Raw genomic sequence first — 24,149 nt, 5'->3', positions numbered from 1 at the left:
CCACTTGGTTTAAAATAATTTAAAAGGTTGAAGATGATATTTTTCAACACTTCTGTGAAGAAATTGGTGTAGAAAATATTCGTGAATTTGAGAACAAGCATGTTAAACAGCAACAAGAAATTGATCAAAAAAGGTATTTTTATTAAAAGATGTTGGTAAGCAGTTACTTATATATAAATGTAACTATTATTTCATAATTTAAAGGAATTTGCCTGAGGTAGTCTTTATTTCAGTTCGTCAAGAAATAGCTAGTAAACATTCCTATTTTAATAAAGAGATCTAATTCTTTTATTCCACAATTTTTTAAAGAGAGAAAGCACAAATATACAAAATAAGAGAATGGGGAAATAATTACATAGTGGTTATTAAAATTTACTTAGTTTTCTGTGAATATCCATATATGGATAAAATTGTATAGCCTTTCTATAAACAAACTACCAGGGAGACAATATATTAGGTGAAAATATCCCAATTATAGTGGAGAGGAAAAAGGTAAAATACTTAGTACTTAGAAATAAACTAAGATATGAAAGCAATATAAAAAGAAACCTTCAAACAAGACTGAGAATTATATACAGAAATGTGAATTAAAAGGAAAGGCAAACTAGTTCTTTCATAGGAAGGCTCAATGTTGTAAAGAAGTTGGTATTCCCTAATTTAATCTATAGTGTACTTTAAATATCATCTCAATACATGTATGGACAAGATTTTTTTTAACTGGATAGGTGATTCTAGAGTTCACATTCAGAACTAGTTAAGAAAAATATGAAAAAGGTAATGAAAAAGGACTAGAACTCCCAGATTTTAAAACATAGTATAAAGCTATCTTAATTAAATCTTGAGGTACTGGCTCACAAACAGAGTCCGGAAATATACTCAGATCTGTAAGGGAAATTTGATTTAAAATAAAGGTGCATTTCATCAGTGGAGAGAAGATATACTTTTCAGTAACTCAGTTGGAATACATTTGTTAGCATCCTGGGAAAAAACCTACTTGGATCCCTACATCATTCCTTAGACTCAGATTAATTCCAGCTGAATCAAATATGTTAATGTAAATAAAATGAAAGCATAAAAATATTACTAGAATAAGTCATAAGAAAATTTTTTAAAATAATCTCAGATTAGGGAAGATCTTTCAGTATGACAGACCCCAGAAGCCATAAAAGAAAAGATAGATAAACTGCAAATGTATAGAAATTTTAAAAAAATTTTTGCATGGCAAAAGCATCTTGAAGAAAATGAGAAGACAACTGACAGTAAGGGGGAAAATATACATACACATACATGTTTATATGTTCCTTTCCAATTAGTATGCCTTCTATTTTCTTGTCTTATTGCACTAGCAAGGCCCTCCAGTACAGTACTGAATAAAAGTGGTGAGAGTGGACGTCCTGCCTTATTCCCAGTCTTAGGGGCAAAGCATTAAGTCTTTAACCTTTAGGTATGATACTAACTTTAAGGTGCCCTTTAGCAGATTGAGGATGTTCCCTTCTATTTATAGTTTGCTGAAATTTTTTATCATGAATGAGTGTTGAATTTTGTAGAATACTTTTTCTGCTATCTTTTGGGATAATTGTATGGTTGGGTTTTATTTTGGGGGGATAGCTTATTAATATGGTAAATTACATTGATTGATTTTAGAATGTTAAACCAACTTAGCATACCTTGGGTGAAGCCCACTGGGTCATGTTGTAGTATCCTTTTCAAATATTTTTGGATTGATTTGCTAAAATTTTGTTAAGGATTTTTGCATCTATATTCATGAGAGTATTGGTCTATAGTTTTCTTTTCTTGCAACGTCTTTGTCACATTTTTGTATCAGGTTAATGCCAGACTCATAAAAATGAGTCAAGAATTATTCTCTCCTCTTGTCTCATGGAGAGTTTTTATATTATTTCTTTCCTAAAAGTTTGGTAATTTTTCAAGTGAAGCCACTTGGGCTACCCACCTTTCTTTATGGGAAGATTTTTAAATTACAAATTCAGTTTCCTTATTAGACACAGGGCTATTCAGGATATCTTTTTTCTTGAGTGAGTTTTGGTAGTTTGTGTGTTGGAAGGAATATTTGTGTATTTCATGTGAGTTATCAAATTTATTAACAAAGTTATTAATATTCCCTTTTTATCCTTTTCAATTTCTGTAGGATCTGTACTGATGTGCCCTCTTTCATTCCTGATATTGCTGATTTGTCTTGTCTTTTTTCTTCTTGATGTCTAGCTAGAGGTCCTTTGGATCCTTGGATCCTTTCTAAGACCAGCTCTTGGCTTCATTGGTTTTCTCTGTGGTTTATCTGTTTCTATGTTGTTGATTTCTGTTCTTAACTACATTATTTCCTTCCTTCTACTTATTTTGGGTTTAATGTACTCTTCTTTTTCTTGCTTTTTAAGGTAGAAGCTTGCTTTATTTATTTTACACTCTTCTTTTCATGTAAGCTGTTTATTTCCCTCTAAGTACTGCTTAAGCTGCATCCCACTGCTTCTGATATGTTTTATTTCATTTTCATTCCATTCAAGATATTTTCTAATATCCTTTGTGATTTCTTTCTGTGACCTATGGGGTGTTTAGAAGTGTTATTTAATTTAACACTTGGTGGAGGGAGGATTTAGATATATTTCTGGTACTGATTTTTATTTTAATTCCATTGTGGTAAGGAATATATTTTGCATTATTTAAATCCTTTTAAATTGATTGAGACTTATTTGATAGCACGGCATATATTGTATCTTAGTAAATGTTCCATGTACACTTGAAATGAATATGCATTGTGCTGTTGGGTGGAGTGTTTTCTGGGTGGCGCTTAGGTCAAGTTGATTGGTGTTGCTACGTCTTCTGTGTACTTACTGATTCTCTGTCTAGTTGGTCTAGCATTTCCTAAGAGAGGAGTGTTGAAATTTCCAAGTACTTTTGGATCTCTCATTCTCTTCTTCCAGTTCTGTCAGTTTATACTTCATGTATTTTAAAGCCTTGTGACTAGGTGCATACATATTTGGGAGCATTATTTCTTTTTGCTGAATTAATCCCTTTATCTTTATAAAATGCCCCTTTTTGTCCCTGTCATATTCCTTGTTCTGAAGTCTGCTTGAACTTCAATATAGTTTCTTGCTAAGGAGTTCTGCCTATCAATCATAAAAATACAACTGGAACTCTGATTGAGATTGCATTGGATTTATAAATTTATTTGGGGAGATCATCTTCAAAATATTAAGTCCTCTCATCTAAGAACATAGAATATCTCTTCATTTATTCTAATCATTTCTATCCTTTGTTAAAATTTTAAAGTTTTTTTCCATAAAGATCTTGTGTGTTCTTAATTTCTAGATATTTTATAGTTTTATTCCTCTTATGACTAGTATCTATTTTTAAGATATTTTCCTAGTTGCCTTCTACTGGCTTAGAAAAATGGTATCAAATTTTAAATTATCTAACATCTGATAACTTTGCTAACCCCTCTTATTACTTATAGTAGCTTATCCATTATGTATCCCAGGTATTAAGTTTGAGGTGCCTGTGACATCCAATTGAAGGTGTAGTAGAGTAGACAGTTGAATATACAAGTTAGGAATTCATGGGAGAGGTCCAGGCTGGAAGTATAAATTTGGGGATTGTCAGTATACAGATGGTACTTAAAGTCATGTGACTGGATAAGATCACCAAGGGAATGAATGTACATAGAAGAGAGAAGAGATCCTAGGCTATGTAAGCAAGTTGAGGAGTTAAGAAGGAACTATTAAAGGAGCAGCCAGTGAGGGGAGAGGAAAGCCAAAGTGGTATTCTGGAGCCAAGTGAAGAAGTGTTCCACTCGTACACAGCCTGTGCGTCTTCCTCCTGCAGCAGAAATAAACCCCTGAAGGGTTTGTTCTTAACCACTCGTACAAGCAGCATGGTCAGTGGTTAAGAGCAGGGATTCTTTGGCCCTTGCCTGAGTGTGTCATGCCTGGCTCCACCACTTCCTAAGTGGGTAGCCTTGGGCAAGATACTTAACTCTCTGTGCCTTGGTCTCCCCAACTGTTAAATAAGGATAGTGGTGTTACCAACTTCAGAGAGCCATATAACTTAAGTGAGTTAATTCATGTAAAAGCATTTATAACGGTGTCTGGCATATAGTAACCTCTCATTAAATATGACTCTGTTTTTATCATTATTGTTGTTGCCTTTGTATTACTAGTATTTAGCACAGTATCTGATACAATTAGTGCTTTAAAATGTTTCTTAAATGAATGATTCTATTAGCAGGCTATGTGAGGGAGAGTGGGTAGAGAAAGTATGAGCTACAGTTGATACTGAAATTCTTTTTGTTTAGAGATACGGCTTTTTTATTGAGTTATAGTTGATGTACAATATTATATATTATAGGTATATAATATAGTGATTCATAATTTTTAAAGGTTATACTCCATTTGTAGTTTTTATAAAATATTGGCTATATTCCCTGTGTTATACAATATATCCTTGTAGCTTATTTTATACCTACTAATTTGCACCTCTCAGTCCCCTCCCCCTATATTGCTCCTCCCCCCTTTCTTCTCCCCACTGGTAACTACTAGTTTCTTCTCTGTATCTATGAGTCTGCTTCTTTTTTGTTATATTCACTAGTTTGTTGTATTTTTTAGATTCCACATATAAGTGATATTATACAGTATTTGTCTTTTTCTGTCTATTTCACTTAGCATAATACCCTCCAAGTCCATCCATGTTGTTGCAAATGGCAAAATTTTGTTCTGTTTTATGGCTGAGTAATATTCCATTGTATATATAAACCACATCTTCTTTATCCATTCATTTGTTGATGGACACTTCGTTTGCTTCCATATCTTGGCAATTGTAAATAATGCTGCTATGAACACTGGGGTGCGTGTATCTTTTCGAATTAGAGTTTTTGTTTTTTTCAGATATATACCCGTAAGTGGAATTGCTGGGTCATATGGTAGTTCTATTTTTAGGGGTTTTTTTTGAGAAATCTCCATATTATTTTCCACAGTGGCTACACCAATTTACATTCCCACCAACAGTGTACAAGGGTTCCCTTTTCTCCACATCCTTGCCAACATTTGCTATTTGTGTTCTTCTTAATGATAGCCGTTCTGACAGGTGTGAGGTGATATCTCATTGTGGGTTTGATTTGCATTGCCCTGTTGATTAGCAGTGTTGCGCGTCTTTTCATGTATTTGTTGGCCACCTGCATTTCCTCTTTGGAAAAATGTCTATTCAGATCTTCTGCCAATTTTTTAATCTGGTTGTTTGTTTGATGTTGAGTTGTATGAGCTGTTTGTATATTTTGGATATTAACCCCTTATCGGCCATATCATTTGCAAATATTTTCTCACATTCAGTAGGTTGTCTTTTCCTTTTGTCAGTGGTTTCCTTTGCTGTGCGAAAGTTTTCAAGTTTAATTAGGTCCCATTTGTTTACTTTTGCTTTTCTTTCCTTTGCTTTAGGAGACAGATCCAAAAAATATTGCTACAATTTATGTCAAAGAGTGTTCTGCCTATGTTTTTCTCTAGGAGTTTTATGGTTTCTGGTCTTACATTTAGACCTTTAATCCATTTTGAGTTTATTTTTGTATATAGTGTTAGAGAATGTTCTAATTTCATTCTTTTACATGTAGCTGTCCAGTTTTCCCAGCATCACTTGTTGAAGAGACTGTCTTTTTGATGCTGGAATTCTTTGTGGGGACTTTATGAAGCTAGCAAAGTAGGAAAGTACATCAGGAAGGAACATGTTCTTAAATTCCCAAGTTTGGAGTTTGTGAATGAATAGCTATTTGAAAATACTGATTGGCTAATTAAATAAGAATAAACATATAAATTGTTACTTAAAGAAAAAGATAAGGGAAGGAAACTATAGATTTTAAAGGATTTAAGAAACATATTCATATGCAGTGTATGAATCCTGATGCAGTTTTTTTTTAAATTAATGAGACCCAGGAAATTTGGCAGAGAAAGCATTTTAATATTAAGGATGTTATTATCATTTTTACCTATAGTAGTTTATGGTTATGTATTAAAAATCACTTCACTTTTGGAGATACATGTTAAAATATTTATAGACGAAATTATATGATGTCTGAAATTTGCTTTAGATAATCCAGTGGTGGGAAAGAGTGATGAGTGGGATTATAGATAAAACAAGATTGACCATGAATTGATACTTATTAGAGTTGGGTGATAGCTATATGGGAATTCATTATAGTATTCCTTTTATGTTTGTATTTGTTTGAAATTTTCCATAATAAAAACTAAAAAAGAGTTTAAAAAATAATTGAAGGACTCTGTTTACCTCTTGTAATGCTTGACTTTATTATACTAGATTAGAATTTGAGAAACAAAAAACTCGGCTTAATGCTCAACTTGAATATAGTCGCAATCATCTGAAGAAAAAACTGAATAAGATTAACACATTAAAAGAAACTATCCAGAAAGGTAGAGAAGACATCAATAACCTAAAGAAGGTAATTAATGATGGGTGGCTGAAGTCATTGAAATGATGACTTTCTTCCATGATTAAACATTCGTTGAGTTCCTGAAAAATTCTAATAGTGATAGAAGGTGGGGGCGGGGTGCACATTTGAGAAATACTTGAAGTACAGTCCACACAGCTTCATGAATTATTAGATATTGGGAGGGGTGTGACACGGGTGAGTCCTGAATTCTAACTTGGGTGATTGGTGGATAGGAGGAGAGATTAGGGAGAGAAAATTCTGGACCTGTGGAGCATGGCTTCCCTGTGTGACATCTAAATAGCAATTTCCAGCAAGTAGTTAGAGAGGACGTAGATAACAGAAGTCTAGGCTGGTTTAGGGGAGTAAACTGAATCCTTATGTGAGTGGGTGAGGCTCCAACCAGAGAGGAAGGCAGTGAAGAGCAGTGGGGTGAGGATGGAGTTCTGGAAGGAGAGGCCACATAGGTTATGAAGAGAGCCCGAAGGGGTGGTGTTACAGAAGCCCCAGAGTAGGAGGGAGAAGGAAGTGAGGAAAGTTGCCGAAAAGGTAAAGTCTGGAAAATGTCCATTTTCAAGAGGTCAAAATCTGGAAAATTGCCAATTAAGAGGTCATGGTAGCAAGAACATTTTCACTGGACAGTGGAAACAGAAGTCAGATGGCAGCAAGCTGAGAAATGAATTCAAAGTGAAAGAAAGGTAGGTAGTGATTACCCGGAAGTGTAAACAAGGGTGGGTCACGTTCTGTGATAGAGGTTCAGGCAACCTACAGGATAGGGGTTTACCTTGGAATGGCTGGGTTTGTTATGTTAATAATAAAATGATCTATTGACCTTATTAATGTAGAAGATGGTAAATCTACAATGTAAATCATCTCCATTCAGGCTGAAGAAAATTGTCTGAAAGTTGTGGATGAACTCATGGAGAAACGGCAGCAACTTAAGGACATATTTGTCACTCAGAATACCAACACTGAGAAAGTCCAAGCTCAAATTGAAGAGGAACGGAAGAAGTTTTTGGCTGTTGATAGGTGACTAAGAAGTTTATCAGAGTTTAAAAGATGTTTACCATCAACTTGAAATTTATTATAGGAAGTTTTATTATTTGAATATACACCCTTCGTTGCTTTTGGTCCCACATCACACCTATCAAGCACTGCAGTTTGGGGGAAAACCAAGAGAGGTGGTTAGTTGTTTAGAGTGAATAGTTCCTTTTGGTGGGTGAAAACATGGACCTATATAAAGAGTTCCTTACCCTAAATCCCCTTGACACCAGTACCTTCCTACTGGGGAGTGTCCTGCTAGTCTGTCTGTGTGACAAAGCATAGCAGGTGAGACGTAGAATCTGGAACTACACTGCATGGTTCCATGCCCCAGTTTTGCCACTTATTTACTGTGCCTTCGTTTTCTCATCAGTAAAATGGGGATAATAATAGTACCTACCTCATAGAATAATTGTAAGGATTAAATGAGTGAGTGTTTATATGGTACTTAGAACAGTACCTAGTACACGATAAGCAGGTATGTTTGCCGTGATGATGACCAATAACGCTTTGAGTCAGCTGGCTTGTTGCACCACAATGACATCTGCTTTCCTGTGTGACTGACACAAACATAAGCGATCAGATGAAATGAGCTCTGTTTTTGTTCAACTTCTTGGCATTTCACAATTTCCCACAATGTTCAAAGACCTTTAGTATTTCAAGATACAGCCAGAAAATTCTTTGTCTAAAATTTTTGAGTGGAATTAAGTTCATTTACTCTTGATTTTTTTTTAACTCGTATTTAAACAGATCCACATCTCTGTCATCAGATTTTTAAAAACCATATAGTTCTTATTTTATTTTATTTCTGGTCCTGTTTCTGGGTCCTCTTTAACGTCCCACCTTGTTTCAACTGGTAAAACTCCCAAGCCCTCAGTAAGATAGAAGGCATTACATTAGTGGTGGTAGTAAAAAAAGTTGAGACTGTCAGGTGCATAATGACTTAACTGGTAAGACATTTCTCTTGCTAAGAGACTCTTTCTCTTGGTTTGATGTTCTAAAATGTAGAACTTATACTGAAAGAGAAATGCAGCTTGAAAAATTGTACTGATTTAAAAATAAGGTAAGTAGGGCTTCCCTGGTGGCGCAGTGGTTAAGAATCCACCTGCCAATGCAGGGGACACGGGTTCTATCCCTAGTCTGGGAAGATCCCTCATGCCGCGGAGCAACTAAACCTGCGTGCCACAACTGCTGAGCCTGCGCTCTAGAGTCTGCGAGCCACAACTACTGAGCCCGCGTGCTGCAACTAGTGGACCTGCACTCTAGAGCCCGCGAGCCACAACTACTGAGCCTGCGTGCCACAATTACTGAAGCCCACGTGCCTAGAGCCCGTGCTCCGCAACAAGAGAAGCCACCGCAATGAGAAGCCCGCGCACTGCAACAAAGAGTAGCCCCCGCTCGCCACAACTAGAGAAAGCCCATGCGCAGCAACGAAGACCCAACACAGCCAAAAATAAATAAATAAATTAATTAATTAAAACAAAAATAAGGTAACTAGGAAAGGGCTGTATTGGTGCTAGCCTGATTAAAGTAATAATATTTATTATTGAAAATCCTCCCTTGGATTAAATAATTATGTTCATGGCCTTTGTCAGGAGTGTTAAAGTTTAAATTATAAGCATCCATGGGCTAACTCTGCAACTTGCAGCACTCATAAGAAAAAATCTTTTTTTTTTCATGTAAGTTTATAACATATTTTTTTTCCTTGGTGCAACTTTACATAATTAGTAAAATATAATCACTTTTTCATATCTGTGTATTTACAGGGAAGTGGGAAAACGGCAAAAAGAAGTTGTAATGCTTCAAACTTCTCTGGAACAGAAGCGGTTAGAGAAACATAACATGTTGCTTGATTGCAAAGTTCAAGACATTGAAATAATTCTTTTGTCGGGGTCATTGGATGACATCATTGAAGTGGAGGTATTCTAGCAAATTCTTTTGTCGGGGTCATTGGATGACATCATTGAAGTGGAGGTATTCTAGCAAATTCTTTTGTCGGGGTCATTGGATGACATCATTGAAGTGGAGGTATTCTAGCAAATTCTTTTGTCGGGGTCATTGGATGACATCATTGAAGTGGAGGTATTCTAGCAAATTCTTTTGTCGGGGTCATTGGATGACATCATTGAAGTGGAGGTATTCTAGCAAATTCTTTTGTCGGGGTCATTGGATGACATCATTGAAGTGGAGGTATTCTAGCAAATTCTTTCGTCGGGGTCATTGGATGACATCATTGAAGTGGAGGTATTCTAGCAAATTCTTTCGTCGGGGTCATTGGATGACATCATTGAAGTGGAGGTATTCTAGCAAATTCTTTCGTCGGGGTCATTGGATGACATCATTGAAGTGGAGGTATTCTAGCAAATTCTTTTGTCGGGGTCATTGGATGACATCATTGAAGTGGAGGTATTCTAGCAAATTCTTTTGTCGGGGTCATTGGATGACATCATTGAAGTGGAGGTATTCTAGCAAATTCTTTTGTCGGGGTCATTGGATGACATCATTGAAGTGGAGGTATTCTAGCAAATTCTTTCGTCGGGGTCATTGGATGACATCATTGAAGTGGAGGTATTCTAGCAAATTCTTTCGTCGGGGTCATTGGATGACATCATTGAAGTGGAGGTATTCTAGCAAATTCTTTCGTCGGGGTCATTGGATGACATCATTGAAGTGGAGGTATTCTAGCAAATTCTTTCGTCGGGGTCATTGGATGACATCATTGAAGTGGAGGTATTCTAGCAAATTCTTTCGTCGGGGTCATTGGATGACATCATTGAAGTGGAGGTATTCTAGCAAATTCTTTCGTCGGGGTCATTGGATGACATCATTGAAGTGGAGGTATTCTAGCAAATTCTTTTGTCGGGGTCATTGGATGACATCATTGAAGTGGAGGTATTCTAGCAAATTCTTTTGTCGGGGTCATTGGATGACATCATTGAAGTGGAGGTATTCTAGCAAATTCTTTTGTCGGGGTCATTGGATGACATCATTGAAGTGGAGGTATTCTAGCAAATTCTTTTGTCGGGGTCATTGGATGACATCATTGAAGTGGAGGTATTCTAGCAAATTCTTTCGTCGGGGTCATTGGATGACATCATTGAAGTGGAGGTATTCTAGCAAATTCTTTCGTCGGGGTCATTGGATGACATCATTGAAGTGGAGGTATTCTAGCAAATTCTTTTGTCGGGGTCATTGGATGACATCATTGAAGTGGAGGTATTCTAGCAAATTCTTTTGTCGGGGTCATTGGATGACATCATTGAAGTGGAGGTATTCTAGCAAATTCTTTTGTCGGGGTCATTGGATGACATCATTGAAGTGGAGGTATTCTAGCAAATTCTTTCGTCGGGGTCATTGGATGACATCATTGAAGTGGAGGTATTCTAGCAAATTCTTTCGTCGGGGTCATTGGATGACATCATTGAAGTGGAGGTATTCTAGCAAATTCTTTCGTCGGGGTCATTGGATGACATCATTGAAGTGGAGGTATTCTAGCAAATTCTTTCGTCGGGGTCATTGGATGACATCATTGAAGTGGAGGTATTCTAGCAAATTCTTTCGTCGGGGTCATTGGATGACATCATTGAAGTGGAGGTATTCTAGCAAATTCTTTCGTCGGGGTCATTGGATGACATCATTGAAGTGGAGGTATTCTAGCAAATTCTTTCGTCGGGGTCATTGGATGACATCATTGAAGTGGAGGTATTCTAGCAAATTCTTTCGTCGGGGTCATTGGATGACATCATTGAAGTGGAGGTATTCTAGCAAATTCTTTCGTCGGGGTCATTGGATGACATCATTGAAGTGGAGGTATTCTAGCAAATTCTTTCGTCGGGGTCATTGGATGACATCATTGAAGTGGAGGTATTCTAGCAAATTCTTTCGTCGGGGTCATTGGATGACATCATTGAAGTGGAGGTATTCTAGCAAATTCTTTCGTCGGGGTCATTGGATGACATCATTGAAGTGGAGGTATTCTAGCAAATTCTTTCGTCGGGGTCATTGGATGACATCATTGAAGTGGAGGTATTCTAGCAAATTCTTTCGTCGGGGTCATTGGATGACATCATTGAAGTGGAGGTATTCTAGCAAATTCTTTCGTCGGGGTCATTGGATGACATCATTGAAGTGGAGGTATTCTAGCAAATTCTTTCGTCGGGGTCATTGGATGACATCATTGAAGTGGAGGTATTCTAGCAAATTCTTTCGTCGGGGTCATTGGATGACATCATTGAAGTGGAGGTATTCTAGCAAATTCTTTCGTCGGGGTCATTGGATGACATCATTGAAGTGGAGGTATTCTAGCAAATTCTTTCGTCGGGGTCATTGGATGACATCATTGAAGTGGAGGTATTCTAGCAAATTCTTTCGTCGGGGTCATTGGATGACATCATTGAAGTGGAGGTATTCTAGCAAATTCTTTCGTCGGGGTCATTGGATGACATCATTGAAGTGGAGGTATTCTAGCAAATTCTTTTGTCGGGGTCATTGGATGACATCATTGAAGTGGAGGTATTCTAGCAAATTCTTTTGTCGGGGTCATTGGATGACATCATTGAAGTGGAGGTATTCTAGCAAATTCTTTCGTCGGGGTCATTGGATGACATCATTGAAGTGGAGGTATTCTAGCAAATTCTTTCGTCGGGGTCATTGGATGACATCATTGAAGTGGAGGTATTCTAGCAAATTCTTTCGTCGGGGTCATTGGATGACATCATTGAAGTGGAGGTATTCTAGCAAATTCTTTTGTCGGGGTCATTGGATGACATCATTGAAGTGGAGGTATTCTAGCAAATTCTTTCGTCGGGGTCATTGGATGACATCATTGAAGTGGAGGTATTCTAGCAAATTCTTTCGTCGGGGTCATTGGATGACATCATTGAAGTGGAGGTATTCTAGCAAATTCTTTCGTCGGGGTCATTGGATGACATCATTGAAGTGGAGGTATTCTAGCAAATTCTTTCGTCGGGGTCATTGGATGACATCATTGAAGTGGAGGTATTCTAGCAAATTCTTTTGTCGGGGTCATTGGATGACATCATTGAAGTGGAGGTATTCTAGCAAATTCTTTCGTCGGGGTCATTGGATGACATCATTGAAGTGGAGGTATTCTAGCAAATTCTTTCGTCGGGGTCATTGGATGACATCATTGAAGTGGAGGTATTCTAGCAAATTCTTTCGTCGGGGTCATTGGATGACATCATTGAAGTGGAGGTATTCTAGCAAATTCTTTCGTCGGGGTCATTGGATGACATCATTGAAGTGGAGGTATTCTAGCAAATTCTTTCGTCGGGGTCATTGGATGACATCATTGAAGTGGAGGTATTCTAGCAAATTCTTTCGTCGGGGTCATTGGATGACATCATTGAAGTGGAGGTATTCTAGCAAATTCTTTCGTCGGGGTCATTGGATGACATCATTGAAGTGGAGGTATTCTAGCAAATTCTTTCGTCGGGGTCATTGGATGACATCATTGAAGTGGAGGTATTCTAGCAAATTCTTTCGTCGGGGTCATTGGATGACATCATTGAAGTGGAGGTATTCTAGCAAATTCTTTCGTCGGGGTCATTGGATGACATCATTGAAGTGGAGGTATTCTAGCAAATTCTTTTGTCGGGGTCATTGGATGACATCATTGAAGTGGAGGTATTCTAGCAAATTCTTTCGTCGGGGTCATTGGATGACATCATTGAAGTGGAGGTATTCTAGCAAATTCTTTCGTCGGGGTCATTGGATGACATCATTGAAGTGGAGGTATTCTAGCAAATTCTTTCGTCGGGGTCATTGGATGACATCATTGAAGTGGAGGTATTCTAGCAAATTCTTTCGTCGGGGTCATTGGATGACATCATTGAAGTGGAGGTATTCTAGCAAATTCTTTCGTCGGGGTCATTGGATGACATCATTGAAGTGGAGGTATTCTAGCAAATTCTTTCGTCGGGGTCATTGGATGACATCATTGAAGTGGAGGTATTCTAGCAAATTCTTTCGTCGGGGTCATTGGATGACATCATTGAAGTGGAGGTATTCTAGCAAATTCTTTCGTCGGGGTCATTGGATGACATCATTGAAGTGGAGGTATTCTAGCAAATTCTTTCGTCGGGGTCATTGGATGACATCATTGAAGTGGAGGTATTCTAGCAAATGATGTTAAAATATGTGCAGTTGTGTGGAGCTTAATGTAAGGCCTTTGGCTGCTTAGTGAAGTTGCATCTATGCAGATTCTTCCTCTTGTTCTAAAGCTCCTTTAGGGGCAGAAAAGACGTCTCTAGAAGGGAAAAAGGGCAGGATGGTCCTCATGCCAGAGGGCTGGGCATTTTGTGCAGTTCTCTTATTTCTCTTGCTAATCCATGTCCTTTGAGCCCCACAGGATGGACCAGAGTCTCTTACCTGTGCACAGATGCCCAAGAGGGGTCAGAGACTTGAACCTGTTGGAGTTAGGGGCGCTGGGGAGGCGGTGTGAGCCACAGGCCAGGTGCCATTGGCCTGCTGGCATGAGCACTTCTCTGTACTCTGGTAACGTTGTCCGCGGTGTGTGGAGGGGTCTTGCTCTGCACCTTCACCGACAACCTGAGGTGGTTCTCAGCAGAAACGTGCCTCACTGAGTCTGTCCAGGTGGTGAGAGTGTGGGGGAGGCAACAGCAGGCCCCACGGAGCCACAGGACGAGACCAGCGTCAGCCAGCAGTGGACGTTTCTCTGTTTGCCTCTTTCCTTTCTTCCTCGTCACATTTGTATCGCACAGTACTCTTTAGGCTGGCTGGAAGTTTATACACCCTTAGTTCTGTCACTCATGTTAAGAAAGATATGACTATACAGTTCAGGAAGAATATCTTACTGTTAGCCAATCCAGAGGATGGTGAAAATAGTTATTTCTTTTACCTCTCAGATTATCTCTGAGTTCTTTAGTGAATCTCTGTGGTCTCCCTTCCACATCCCTCCTCCCCTTTCTGCTCTGCCCCCAGTCAGAAATCCATGCATTTCCATCCAATTTCTACTCCAGAAGAGGCCTGAGGCCTTCAGTCCTTTGGGTTCTTCAATTTGAAGTAACTATAAAACAATTTTTCTCTTGCTAATATTGACCACTTCTTATAGCATAATTCTGGTGTGATATTATACTCAGACGTCCTTTTTCTTGGGAATTCCCTGGCGGTCCAGTGGTTAGGACTCCGTACTCTCACTTCTGGGCCCCCGGGTTCGATCCCTGGATGGAGAACTAAGATCCCGCAAGCTGCGCAGCTCAAGGCATCAGATGACTCATATAGAAGCTTAATACAAAATACGATGTTGAATCACATAAATAGGAATCGTGAGATTCAGGATTACATTTTGTATTCAAGTTCCACTTCTTTGTGAACCATTTTAACATAAATATATTACATAAAATATAGACTTAATTCCAAAAGTAGTTTTATTGGGTTTGTTTCAGCTGAGAACATCTAGAAAAGAGTGAGTAACAAAGGGGTTTTTTTCTCTTAATTTGTTAAGTCTTTGTTTTTGGTATCAGCATTACACCAAAGACCAGCCTACAGGTTAGTAAGTGCTCATGTATTTGTCCCTTCTTTCCTATTCCTCTCTCCATTCAGAGTGATATATATTGAAATTGAAATATATTGCTATGTTGTCAGCATTGCATTAGGCACTGAGACCACAGCAGTGAGTATAACTGCCCAAAATCCCTTCCTTCACATTCTGCTAGGGGAGAGATAGGCACAGAAACAAAATGGTAAACAGATAAAATATTTATGTATTTGGTGATGCTGTAGGCTAAAGAAAATATAAAGCAGGGAAGGGCATAGAGAGTATTGGTGGAGGAGAGTTTGCAATATTAGATGCAGAGGCCGTGGATGTCCTGAGAGAAGGCAGCTGGTTAGCAGACAAGGTAGAAAATGAAGAGATGCAGACATCTAGGGGAAGGGTGTCCAGGCAGAGGGCAGTGTGCCAGCCCTAAGGTGGACGTGTGCCTGGTCTGTTCAAGGAGGCCAGTGTAGTGGGAGCGGAGCGAGTACCAGGAAGACTGGCACAAAGTGAAGTTAAAGGGGAAGGAGAGGCCAGACCATCATGGCCTTGTAGGCCAACATAAGGGTTTTAACTTTCAATCTGCATGAGGTGGCAATCAACTGGAGGCCTTGGGACAGACAGATGAGTAGAGATCACCATTTCAGATAACAAGGAAAGGGCTTCATATGTTTTTCAGTTGGGACCTGAAGCAGAAAGTACCCAGGCAACAATGGATATATATGAAAAAGAAGAAGCCATTGAGGTAGACTACAGCTCTCTAAGAGAGGATTTGAAGGTAACTGAAAGATTTCTGTTGTTCGTGACTAACTCATGGTAATAATGAATATTTAAATACTGCAGAATAATTTTAGATGATAGAGCATAAATTTAGGGGAAAAAGTAGATTTCCTAATGATTTTTTTTTTTTTTTTAATTTTATTTATTTATTTATTTATTTATGGCTGTGTTGGGTCTTCGTTTCTGTGCGAGGGCTTTCCCTAGTTGCGGCAAGTGGGGGCCACTCTTCATCGCGGTGCGCGGGCCTCTCACTATCGCGGCCTCTCTTGTTGCGGAGCACAGGCTCCAGACGCGCAGGCTCAGTAATTGTGGCTCACGGGCCTAGTTGCTCCGCGGCATGTGGGATCTTCCCAGACCAGGGCTCGAACCCGTGTCCCCTGCATTGGCAGGCAGATTCTCAACCACTGCGCCACCAGGGAAGCCCCCTAATGATTTTTTAAGAAATAGTCTAAATAGGTTACACATAAAATGTTTAAAACATTTAAAGTTTTCATATCATCGTTTCTCACTGTGTGTTCTGTAGAACACCAATACCATGAAATGTCTTGCCAAAGAAGAAAAGTTTCTGTCAGTGTTTTGAAAGTCTATTCCCTTCTTGGAGATTCAGAATGAATAATAAAGTCTTTGAGAAGTCCTGAAATAGACAAAAGTAGCCAACATACTCCAGCATCCTGAATTGCCCTGTCCGTGTCCCAGTGCAGTACCCTCAGGAGGTGACAAATCCTTCACAGCTACAGAGCACAAACCTGGAATCCAGTTTCATGGTCTCATTAATTTAGCAGCTCTTACTCTTTCTCTTAACCCTATAGCCATATTTTGCTTTGTGTTTTGACTTCGTCCTGAAGCTGCTTCTCTCATGAGGGCAAAATGACTGTAGCCTTTCTTGGCCTTCCAGCCACCTAACCACAACCCTCAGAGAAGAGAGAGGCTGCCTTTTGTAGTGGTTCTGTTCTAAAGATTGAAGAAAGGCTTTTCCACAAAGCTCTACCAATTGTCCCCTAATCACAGTGGCCTAAATTGGGTCACATGTTCATTCCTGACCAATCACTGTTGGGGGTGGGATGGACTTAGCTTTAGACCAAGCAGGGTTCATGGGACGTATAAGGGAGAAATGGTCAAACATGGGCTCTGTTAGAAAGGAAGAAATGGAGAATGGACACCAAGTAGCAGTAGCTACCACATCTTTTAATTTCAGATGTTTCTAATGTATTTTGTTAGATTTGTTGGGCTCTTTTCATTGTACTTGTGGTACTTTTGGCAATCAGAAAAAAAGCTCTTATCTATTTTATAGTCTATTCAGTGCCTTCGTATTTAGGAAGTCCTTCCCCACGACATTACTGAGTAAATATTTATAAATATTTTCTTCCTGTTAGTGATTTTTTTGTTTTCACTTACCTACTTAATTAATCTGAAATTTATCTTTATATATGGTATGAGGTAAGAATCTGTTTTTTAAAAGGTACGTAAGTTAACCAGTTTACTCAACATCTAAATAATTCTTTTCCCAATGAATTAAAATGTCACCTTTATCAGATATTAATTAACCCCCTCTGGGGGGGTCAAGAAAGTTTTCCTGGAAGGTGATGCCTACATCACTTTTTCCCTTCTCTCTTCACTCAAGTTAGTTCTGCTCATTGTTTAGGTTTCAGCTTAAGTGTTACCCCTCCAGATGGGTTGGATCCCTTCTGCCTGCCCCATAATACCTGTGCTTGCCTGGTGGAGGGTTTCACGCTGTTGCAGACGCCAGTTTGCATGTCTGACTTCCCTGTGAGCTCTTTAAGGGCAAGGACAGAATAGTTTTCATCACTGAATCCTCAGTGTCTAATACATAGTAGATGATCAATATTTTTTAATGAATGAGTAAATGAAGTGATACGTGAATTGTTACTTTTTTAGCCAGATTAAGAAAGATGAAGGTGCAGCGCGTTCCAAGAGAGCAGCATCTATGACTCTAGAGCTATGAAAGAGCACAGCCAACTTCAGGAAGCTACAGCAGTGTGACCTGACCGCACTGCAGACTCAGAGAGGGCTGCAAAGGAGGGCAGGAGTGGATGCGGAGGGAGACGGGCCAGATCCCGAAGGGCCCTGTGCCTAATTATTGTACCTTAGCAGTTTGGATCTAAATGGCATGCTAACCAGTGCTGTTCTTTGCCAATAATAGGCTCTACAACCTGATAAAGAAGTTGAGGCCCACCTTAGACTCCTACGGCAACAAGTAGCATCCCAGGAAGATGTCCTGATGAGGACGGCGGCCCCAAACCTCAGAGCCCCGGAGAACCTAAAGACTGTCAGAGACAAGTTTCAGGAGTCCACAGATGGTGAAATGAAGCTTTAGTTGTTAGCAAGATCATATTCATGGGTGTTAGGGGTTTTGATTTCTATAACAATTACTAATAATCCCCCCTGAATTGTACCTTTGTTTTTATTATATATATATTTTTCCTCTGTTATCTTATAGTAATGTACTTTTAATACTGAATCACTAATACATTCCTTTTTGAAAAGCGTCCTTCTTTAATTTAAAAACAGGTGTATTGATTATTTTAGAATAGTGTCTTATTTCATACCAGCATAAGAGGCATATTAGATACTCTGTTGGAGTTTGTTATTATTATTTAAAAATCAGCCCTACCAGAAAAAGGGCTCATCAATTTTAAGTCATTTTCTTGGAATTAATAACAGTTGAGGTGTTCTGAAGGTAGATTTTACTCAAGACAACCAAACTCAAAATCTAGTTTAAAAAGTATTTTATGCTTTAAAGTTGAAATAAGAGAAGCCCTTGGTGGTCTCCAAAATAAAGAACATTGATTCTCTCTTAGCTTTTGAGGCCAGCAGAAAGGAAGCCAGAATACGTAGGCAAGAGTTTGAACAGGTGAAAAAAAGGAGATACGATATTTTCAGCCAGTGTTTTGAGCACATCTCAGTCGCAATTGATCAGATCTACAAGAAGCTCTGCAGAAACGACAGTGCCCAAGTACGTATTTTTCACCTCAAATATGAGTGGGAACTTCGTGTTATTGGTGGTGTGTTTTTTTTCTGGTGGGAAATCACCACCACACTATCTGAATGACCCACTTACCGGGCAAAGTCAGCTCATGAAAATTGGTTATTGCAGTGACCTGTGTTCTAGGTCCTACTCATTCCACCACTAACCAGCCTGGACAAGTCAGAATCTCTCTGGTCCTGCTTCTTCATCTGCAAAATGAGTGGGTTAGATCATTTGGTTTCCAGGTTCTCTTTTCAGTTCTGGAATTCTGTCACCTGTACTAATTTGATTTTATAGAGCTGTCTCTGTAGTAAAGTTAGGGTAATGTAGACGATCTGGGGAAAATGGTTGATATGGGGTCTGTGGAGTTGCCCAGAGTAACAAAGGAGAGGGAAAGAACTAAAGGCAGCGTTCAAATCTAGATACGCCCCTTGTACTGGTAATCTCTCCATTCCGTGATCAGCATCCATAGCAAATACTGTGGACTTGAATGTGGACTAAAGATGTAGATCTGATCTTATGTATCTCCTTTTCCCTCTTTCTCATGGTATTCTTTTATGACTGAGGTAATCCTGAATCATATATTTAGAATTTCCACCAAAAATAACTTATTTTCAGTAAAGTAAGACTAAAAGAAACCCATTAACTCCTTGAGGGCAGGATTCATCAATAAAGATTTGATGAAAGGACCAATGAAAGAACTGAATGAAGATTGTTTTGGTAAGACTGCAGCATATGCTTCTGAGCTTTGAATGGTAGCCTGGTGGGAAGACTTTATCCTTTATGTATGTTAGAATGTTTTCCCTCTACTCCCTGCCCCAGACACCGTTGCTGTCTGTGATTACATATAGAGCTAAATACATTATTTAGAGGCATTGATATTTTTCCATCAAAATGGAGGAAAATCTAACCAAGAGTATTTTGTAAACTCTGTTGCAATTCCGAGTTGAAATTTACTAATAGCTTTTCTGATGCTGCTAAATAAATAACATGTGTTTCAGGCATTTCTTAGCCCAGAAAACCCAGAAGAGCCTTACTTGGAGGGAATTATCTATAACTGTGTGGCCCCAGGCAAAAGGTTCATGCCAATGGATAATTTGTCGGGGGGAGAAAAGTGTGTGGCAGCTTTGGCTCTCCTGTTTGCTGTGCACAGGTAAGGTCACAGTGAGCTATATGATTTTGCATCAGGGCAGAAACCAAATAGACCTTCCTACAGAAGACCTGCTAATTACTTGTCTTTAGTCATATTTAGCGTATGTGATACAAAACTGTTTTTTTCAGGCAGACAATTCAGGTTATGCTGTAGGCCTGTAACAATTTAGACAGCAAATCTAAGAGAGAATTCAGTCTTTGACAGATTTTTATTCAATTTGTTATTATCAGTAGCTACTAATATTCCAGCTTCATAGAAAAGAAAGGAGAAAAAGGAGGATCAAATGGCCAGATGTGAAATCAGGATTGCCAAAAAACAGTACCAACAACAAAGCCAAACAAAATAAAAACACCTAACTTGTATATTATTTTCCTTGTCCCTATTCAGAGATCTGCTATTTAGTAAGGAATGTTAAACAAAGTATTTCTTCTGAAAAAAATGTTTAACCTCCTCATTTCCACTGATGATGGTGACACACTTATGTTTGTAAAATAAAGGGAAAAAATGTTAGCTAAAATTAAGGCAATTAACTTTTGACATTCAAAGCATTAGATGAAGAACTAAGGTATAGATGATGCTGCCTCTCTATTTTCATGATCAGAAAGATCAACATAAAAGTTTTACAGCTGTTTTCTACTGGTCTCAAGAAGGAAAAGGAATTGGCAATTACAGGAAAGGAAAAGAAAATGCCATTAATGCAGGAGGACTTTGGGAAAAGCAGGAGGCAGGAACTTAAACAGGAGCCTGTGTGAAGTAAATCTTAGCAGAATAAGACTAATACTAGGTGTCACCCCCATCCATTTATTCAACAGATATTTATTAAATATTTACTGTGTGTCGAGTGGTGTTAACAGACATTAGAGGGACTTCCCTGGTGGTCCAGTGGCTAAGATTCCATGCTTCCAATGCAGGGGGCCCGGGTTCAATCCCTGGTCAGGGAACTAGATCCCACATGCCGCAACTAAAGATCCCGCATGCCACAACCAAATAAATAAATATTTTTTTAAAAAATAGACATTAGAGACAGCAGTGAAGAAAACAAGTTCCCTGCCTCAAAGATGCTTCATTTTAGTTGAGGAAGACAGATGATAAATAAGGTGTATTAGTAAAGTAATTCTCTAATATAGAGACTATTAGAAAATGACAGATGCTATAGAGAACATTAAAGAAGGGAATGGCAATAGTAACAGGGAAGGGTTTGCAATATTTAAGTCTTCTGGGAAGGCCTATTTGAAAAGGTAGTATCTGAGCAAAGATTTGAAGAAATTAAGGGAGCAAGTCACGTGGATGGATGTTCTAGGGGAGAATTCTAAGGGAAGAATGTTCTAGACATGAGGAACAAGTGCAAAGGCCCTGAGGCCAGAGTGAGCCTGGCGCCTGTAGAGAATAGACTGTATGCAGCAGTGGCAGGCACAGGGTTAGGAAACTCCTGTAGCAGTCAGGGTGGAAGATCATGGCGGGTTGGACCAGTGTGGGAGCAGACAGGGCGTGGGGTAGGAGGGACCCTAATCAGCTGGAGTGATAAGAGCTGCCATTCACTGAGCTGGAGAGGACCACAGGAGGGATGGGTTTGAGGGGTAGGTGAGGAGTTTGATTTTGCACGAGTTCAAGCTAGACACCCACATGGAGTTGAGGAAGCTGTTGGACCCATGAGGCCAGAGTTAAAGAGAGAGGTCAGAACTATCAATAGAAGATCCTTAAAACCTTGAGAGCAGATGAAATCACCAAGGGAGCTAATCAGATAGAGGAGTGCTCTAAGCACTGAGCCCCGAAGGCACTGCAGTGTCAAGAAGTTAGAGAGATGAGGAGGAGCTGGTAGGAGACTGGGGCCTGTAGCAGTGGGTGAGGCACGGGGAGTAGACCATGTCGCTGTCCTTGACGTCAGAGGAACGGGGAGGACCGCCCCCCAGTACCATCTGCAAAGGTCACCTGGGATGTGGACTGAGAATTGAGCGTTGTATTTACTGACATAGAGGTCATTGGAGACCTAGACGAAAGCATCCAAAAGGACGTGTTTTATTTATTTATCCTGAATACTCTTAGTCCTCTCCTCCAAGTCTTGTAAAACAAAGTTGTAACTTAAGCGATTATAATTTTTTTCTAGTTTTCGGCCTGCTCCATTCTTTGTTTTAGATGAAGTAGATGCAGCCCTGGACAATACTAACATTGGCAAAGTAAGTTCCTTTCTGCTTTTAATTTCCAGTACAGTGTCTATAATTCAAGGATCATGATGCAGTCAGAAGGCAATTTACCCTGAACAAACATAGTTTATTTGATAGTTGCTGGTTAAAAGTAGATTTTTCTAAGTTAAAAATCTAAAAACAAGATGATTCAGGGTAGCAGTTTTCATTCAAGGTTTAGGGGACCCTCAATGAGTTGCTGGGGAGTCAAGTGAGAATCACTGTACTGGATCCACAACATTGCTACTGGGTGAGTTGCTTTTCCCTAAATCTAGGTTTTGGGACCTAGAGCGTCCTTAATAGTAGGCCACATGGCAAACAGGACCAAATTAGTGTTTAATAAAGTCCAAAAATAACATATCTAAATAAAATTCCAAAGGAATTAAAGTTCAAAATTCTGCTCCCCTTCATTTATTAAAATTTATACAGTCATTTACTACACTTGCACTGTTTTCAGTATTTGAGACCATGAGGGAACTAAGGACACAACTGAAAGTCAGCCTTAAAGATCAGTGCATAGATACATAAAGCCACCTGAGAGACAGGCTCTCAGACCACACATCCTGACTGTAAATTTTTGACCTGAGAATGGGGTTGACCATGGACATGTGACCAAAGGATAGAGGCAAACACTGGCAGTACCTGTCACTGCCCAAGGCTGGGACAACTCCATCCTGCAGAGTCCCTGTGTTGTGGTCCTACTTCCAGAGCCATCCATTTCCAGAAATGGATAAATGAAACTCCTGGTTCTGATTCCCGGTTCATCCATCTTCCAGAAATGACTGGGCTTTGCATTTACAGCTGCTTACAAGGAGGCTGCTCTGGTCATGCTGACAGAGATATCTGTTAATTTGTAAACTGGCATTCTGGTTTATACCTTAGTCTTATGAGCTTGGTTAATGAGTCCAGCCCCAAGAGATGTATTCAGTCTTGGGGTGCCACCCTGATAGGTTGAGTCTCTGAAGCTGACCTCCTTGATTCCTTACTCTGTTGAACCTCATGTGTAATGCCTGGGAGAGTCAGGGGATTTTTCAGGAGCTGCAGCCTGGGGTAACTTCTAATTTTAGGCAACAATGTCATCTTTCAGATTTCCCAGGCTGTATTCATCTAACCCAAACCTCTCTAGGACCTTATTAATTTTTTTATACTTTTTTTTTTTTTTTGGCTGCATTAGGTTTTTGTTGCTGCGCTCTGGCTTTCTCTAGTTTCGGCGAGTGGGGGCTACTCTTAGTTGCGGTGCGCGGGCTTCTCATTGCGGTGGCTTCTCGTTGTGGAGCACGGGTTCTAGGCGTGCAGGCTTCAGTAGTTGTGGCTCATGGGCTCTAGAGCGCAGGCTCAGTAGTTGTGGTGCATGGGCTTAGTTGCTCCGCGGCATGTGGGATCTTCCCGGACCAGGGCTCGAACCCGTGTCCCCTGCACTGGCAGGCGGACTCTTAACCACTGCGCCACCAGCGAAGTCCCGGACCTTGCTTTTTAAACATGTCACAGCATACATAAGAATAGCACATCAACACCACACCCATAGAAGTTAGAAAACAAGTCCAAAGTCCCCTGAACCTTGTAGAGAACAGGCAAGAGCCACATTCTGTGACCTACCAGAGACTTCAGGATTACTGGGGGAAGAAGAAAACACGGGAAGAAAAGAAAATCTTGATTTGTCTCTCTTGGATGCCAGCCAGTCTGCATCAGCTAACTGGACTCCATAACCTCAGTCATTTGGGAGAAATTTCCCCTCAGAAGGTTAATTTTAGTACTTTGTATCCCATACCCTTTGTGTGTGGGCTGGGGCTGGGATCCATCACTGTGGACTGCCCCTTCTCTCTGTAGCGTTTAAGGGATCCGTATCTTCTGGCAAAATTTAGATGTTCGTATTAGTGGCATCTTCACATACTAGGTCTTTCTTAAGACTCTTTTCTATTTGCACCTATCCTATGTATTAAAAACCTCTAAATTTCCAGCTTCCCTTTGAGATTTACGTTCCTGGCACCCCGTTGCTGAATTGAGTATGAGCAGTGATGTAATATGAGCAACTGTGAAGGAGCTTCCACTCCCTC

The 24,149-nt window shown here is 39.5% G+C and overlaps 1 protein-coding gene and 1 long non-coding RNA gene across 2 annotated transcripts in view; both read left to right on the top strand.

The window, feature by feature from the left end:
• LOC309608668 overlaps positions 1 to 24,149 on the top strand; it is a 314,353-nt gene that overhangs the window by 153,041 nt on the left and 137,163 nt on the right. The window lies entirely within an intron of this gene.
• Positions 1 to 24,149, top strand: part of SMC1B (structural maintenance of chromosomes 1B) — a gene marked incomplete at its 5' end in the record, with an annotated part of 91,181 nt that overhangs the window by 61,762 nt on the left and 5,270 nt on the right. Inside the window, 9 exons of the mRNA XM_082348963.1 lie at positions 27 to 133; positions 6,310 to 6,451; positions 7,323 to 7,468; positions 9,247 to 9,400; positions 15,676 to 15,774; positions 17,938 to 18,094; positions 18,596 to 18,750; positions 19,764 to 19,915; positions 22,020 to 22,089. Of these exons, the coding sequence (XP_082205089.1) occupies positions 27 to 133; positions 6,310 to 6,451; positions 7,323 to 7,468; positions 9,247 to 9,400; positions 15,676 to 15,774; positions 17,938 to 18,094; positions 18,596 to 18,750; positions 19,764 to 19,915; positions 22,020 to 22,089 (1,182 nt within the window). The remainder of the gene's footprint in view (positions 1 to 26; positions 134 to 6,309; positions 6,452 to 7,322; positions 7,469 to 9,246; positions 9,401 to 15,675; positions 15,775 to 17,937; positions 18,095 to 18,595; positions 18,751 to 19,763; positions 19,916 to 22,019; positions 22,090 to 24,149) is intronic.

The sequence above is a fragment of the Balaenoptera borealis genome, assembly GCF_965194805.1.
Source record: "Balaenoptera borealis genome assembly, chromosome: 13".
Lineage (NCBI taxonomy): Eukaryota > Metazoa > Chordata > Mammalia > Artiodactyla > Balaenopteridae > Balaenoptera > Balaenoptera borealis.
Note: the sequence above shows the minus strand (reverse complement) of the source record. Positions and strands in the feature narration are given on the sequence as shown.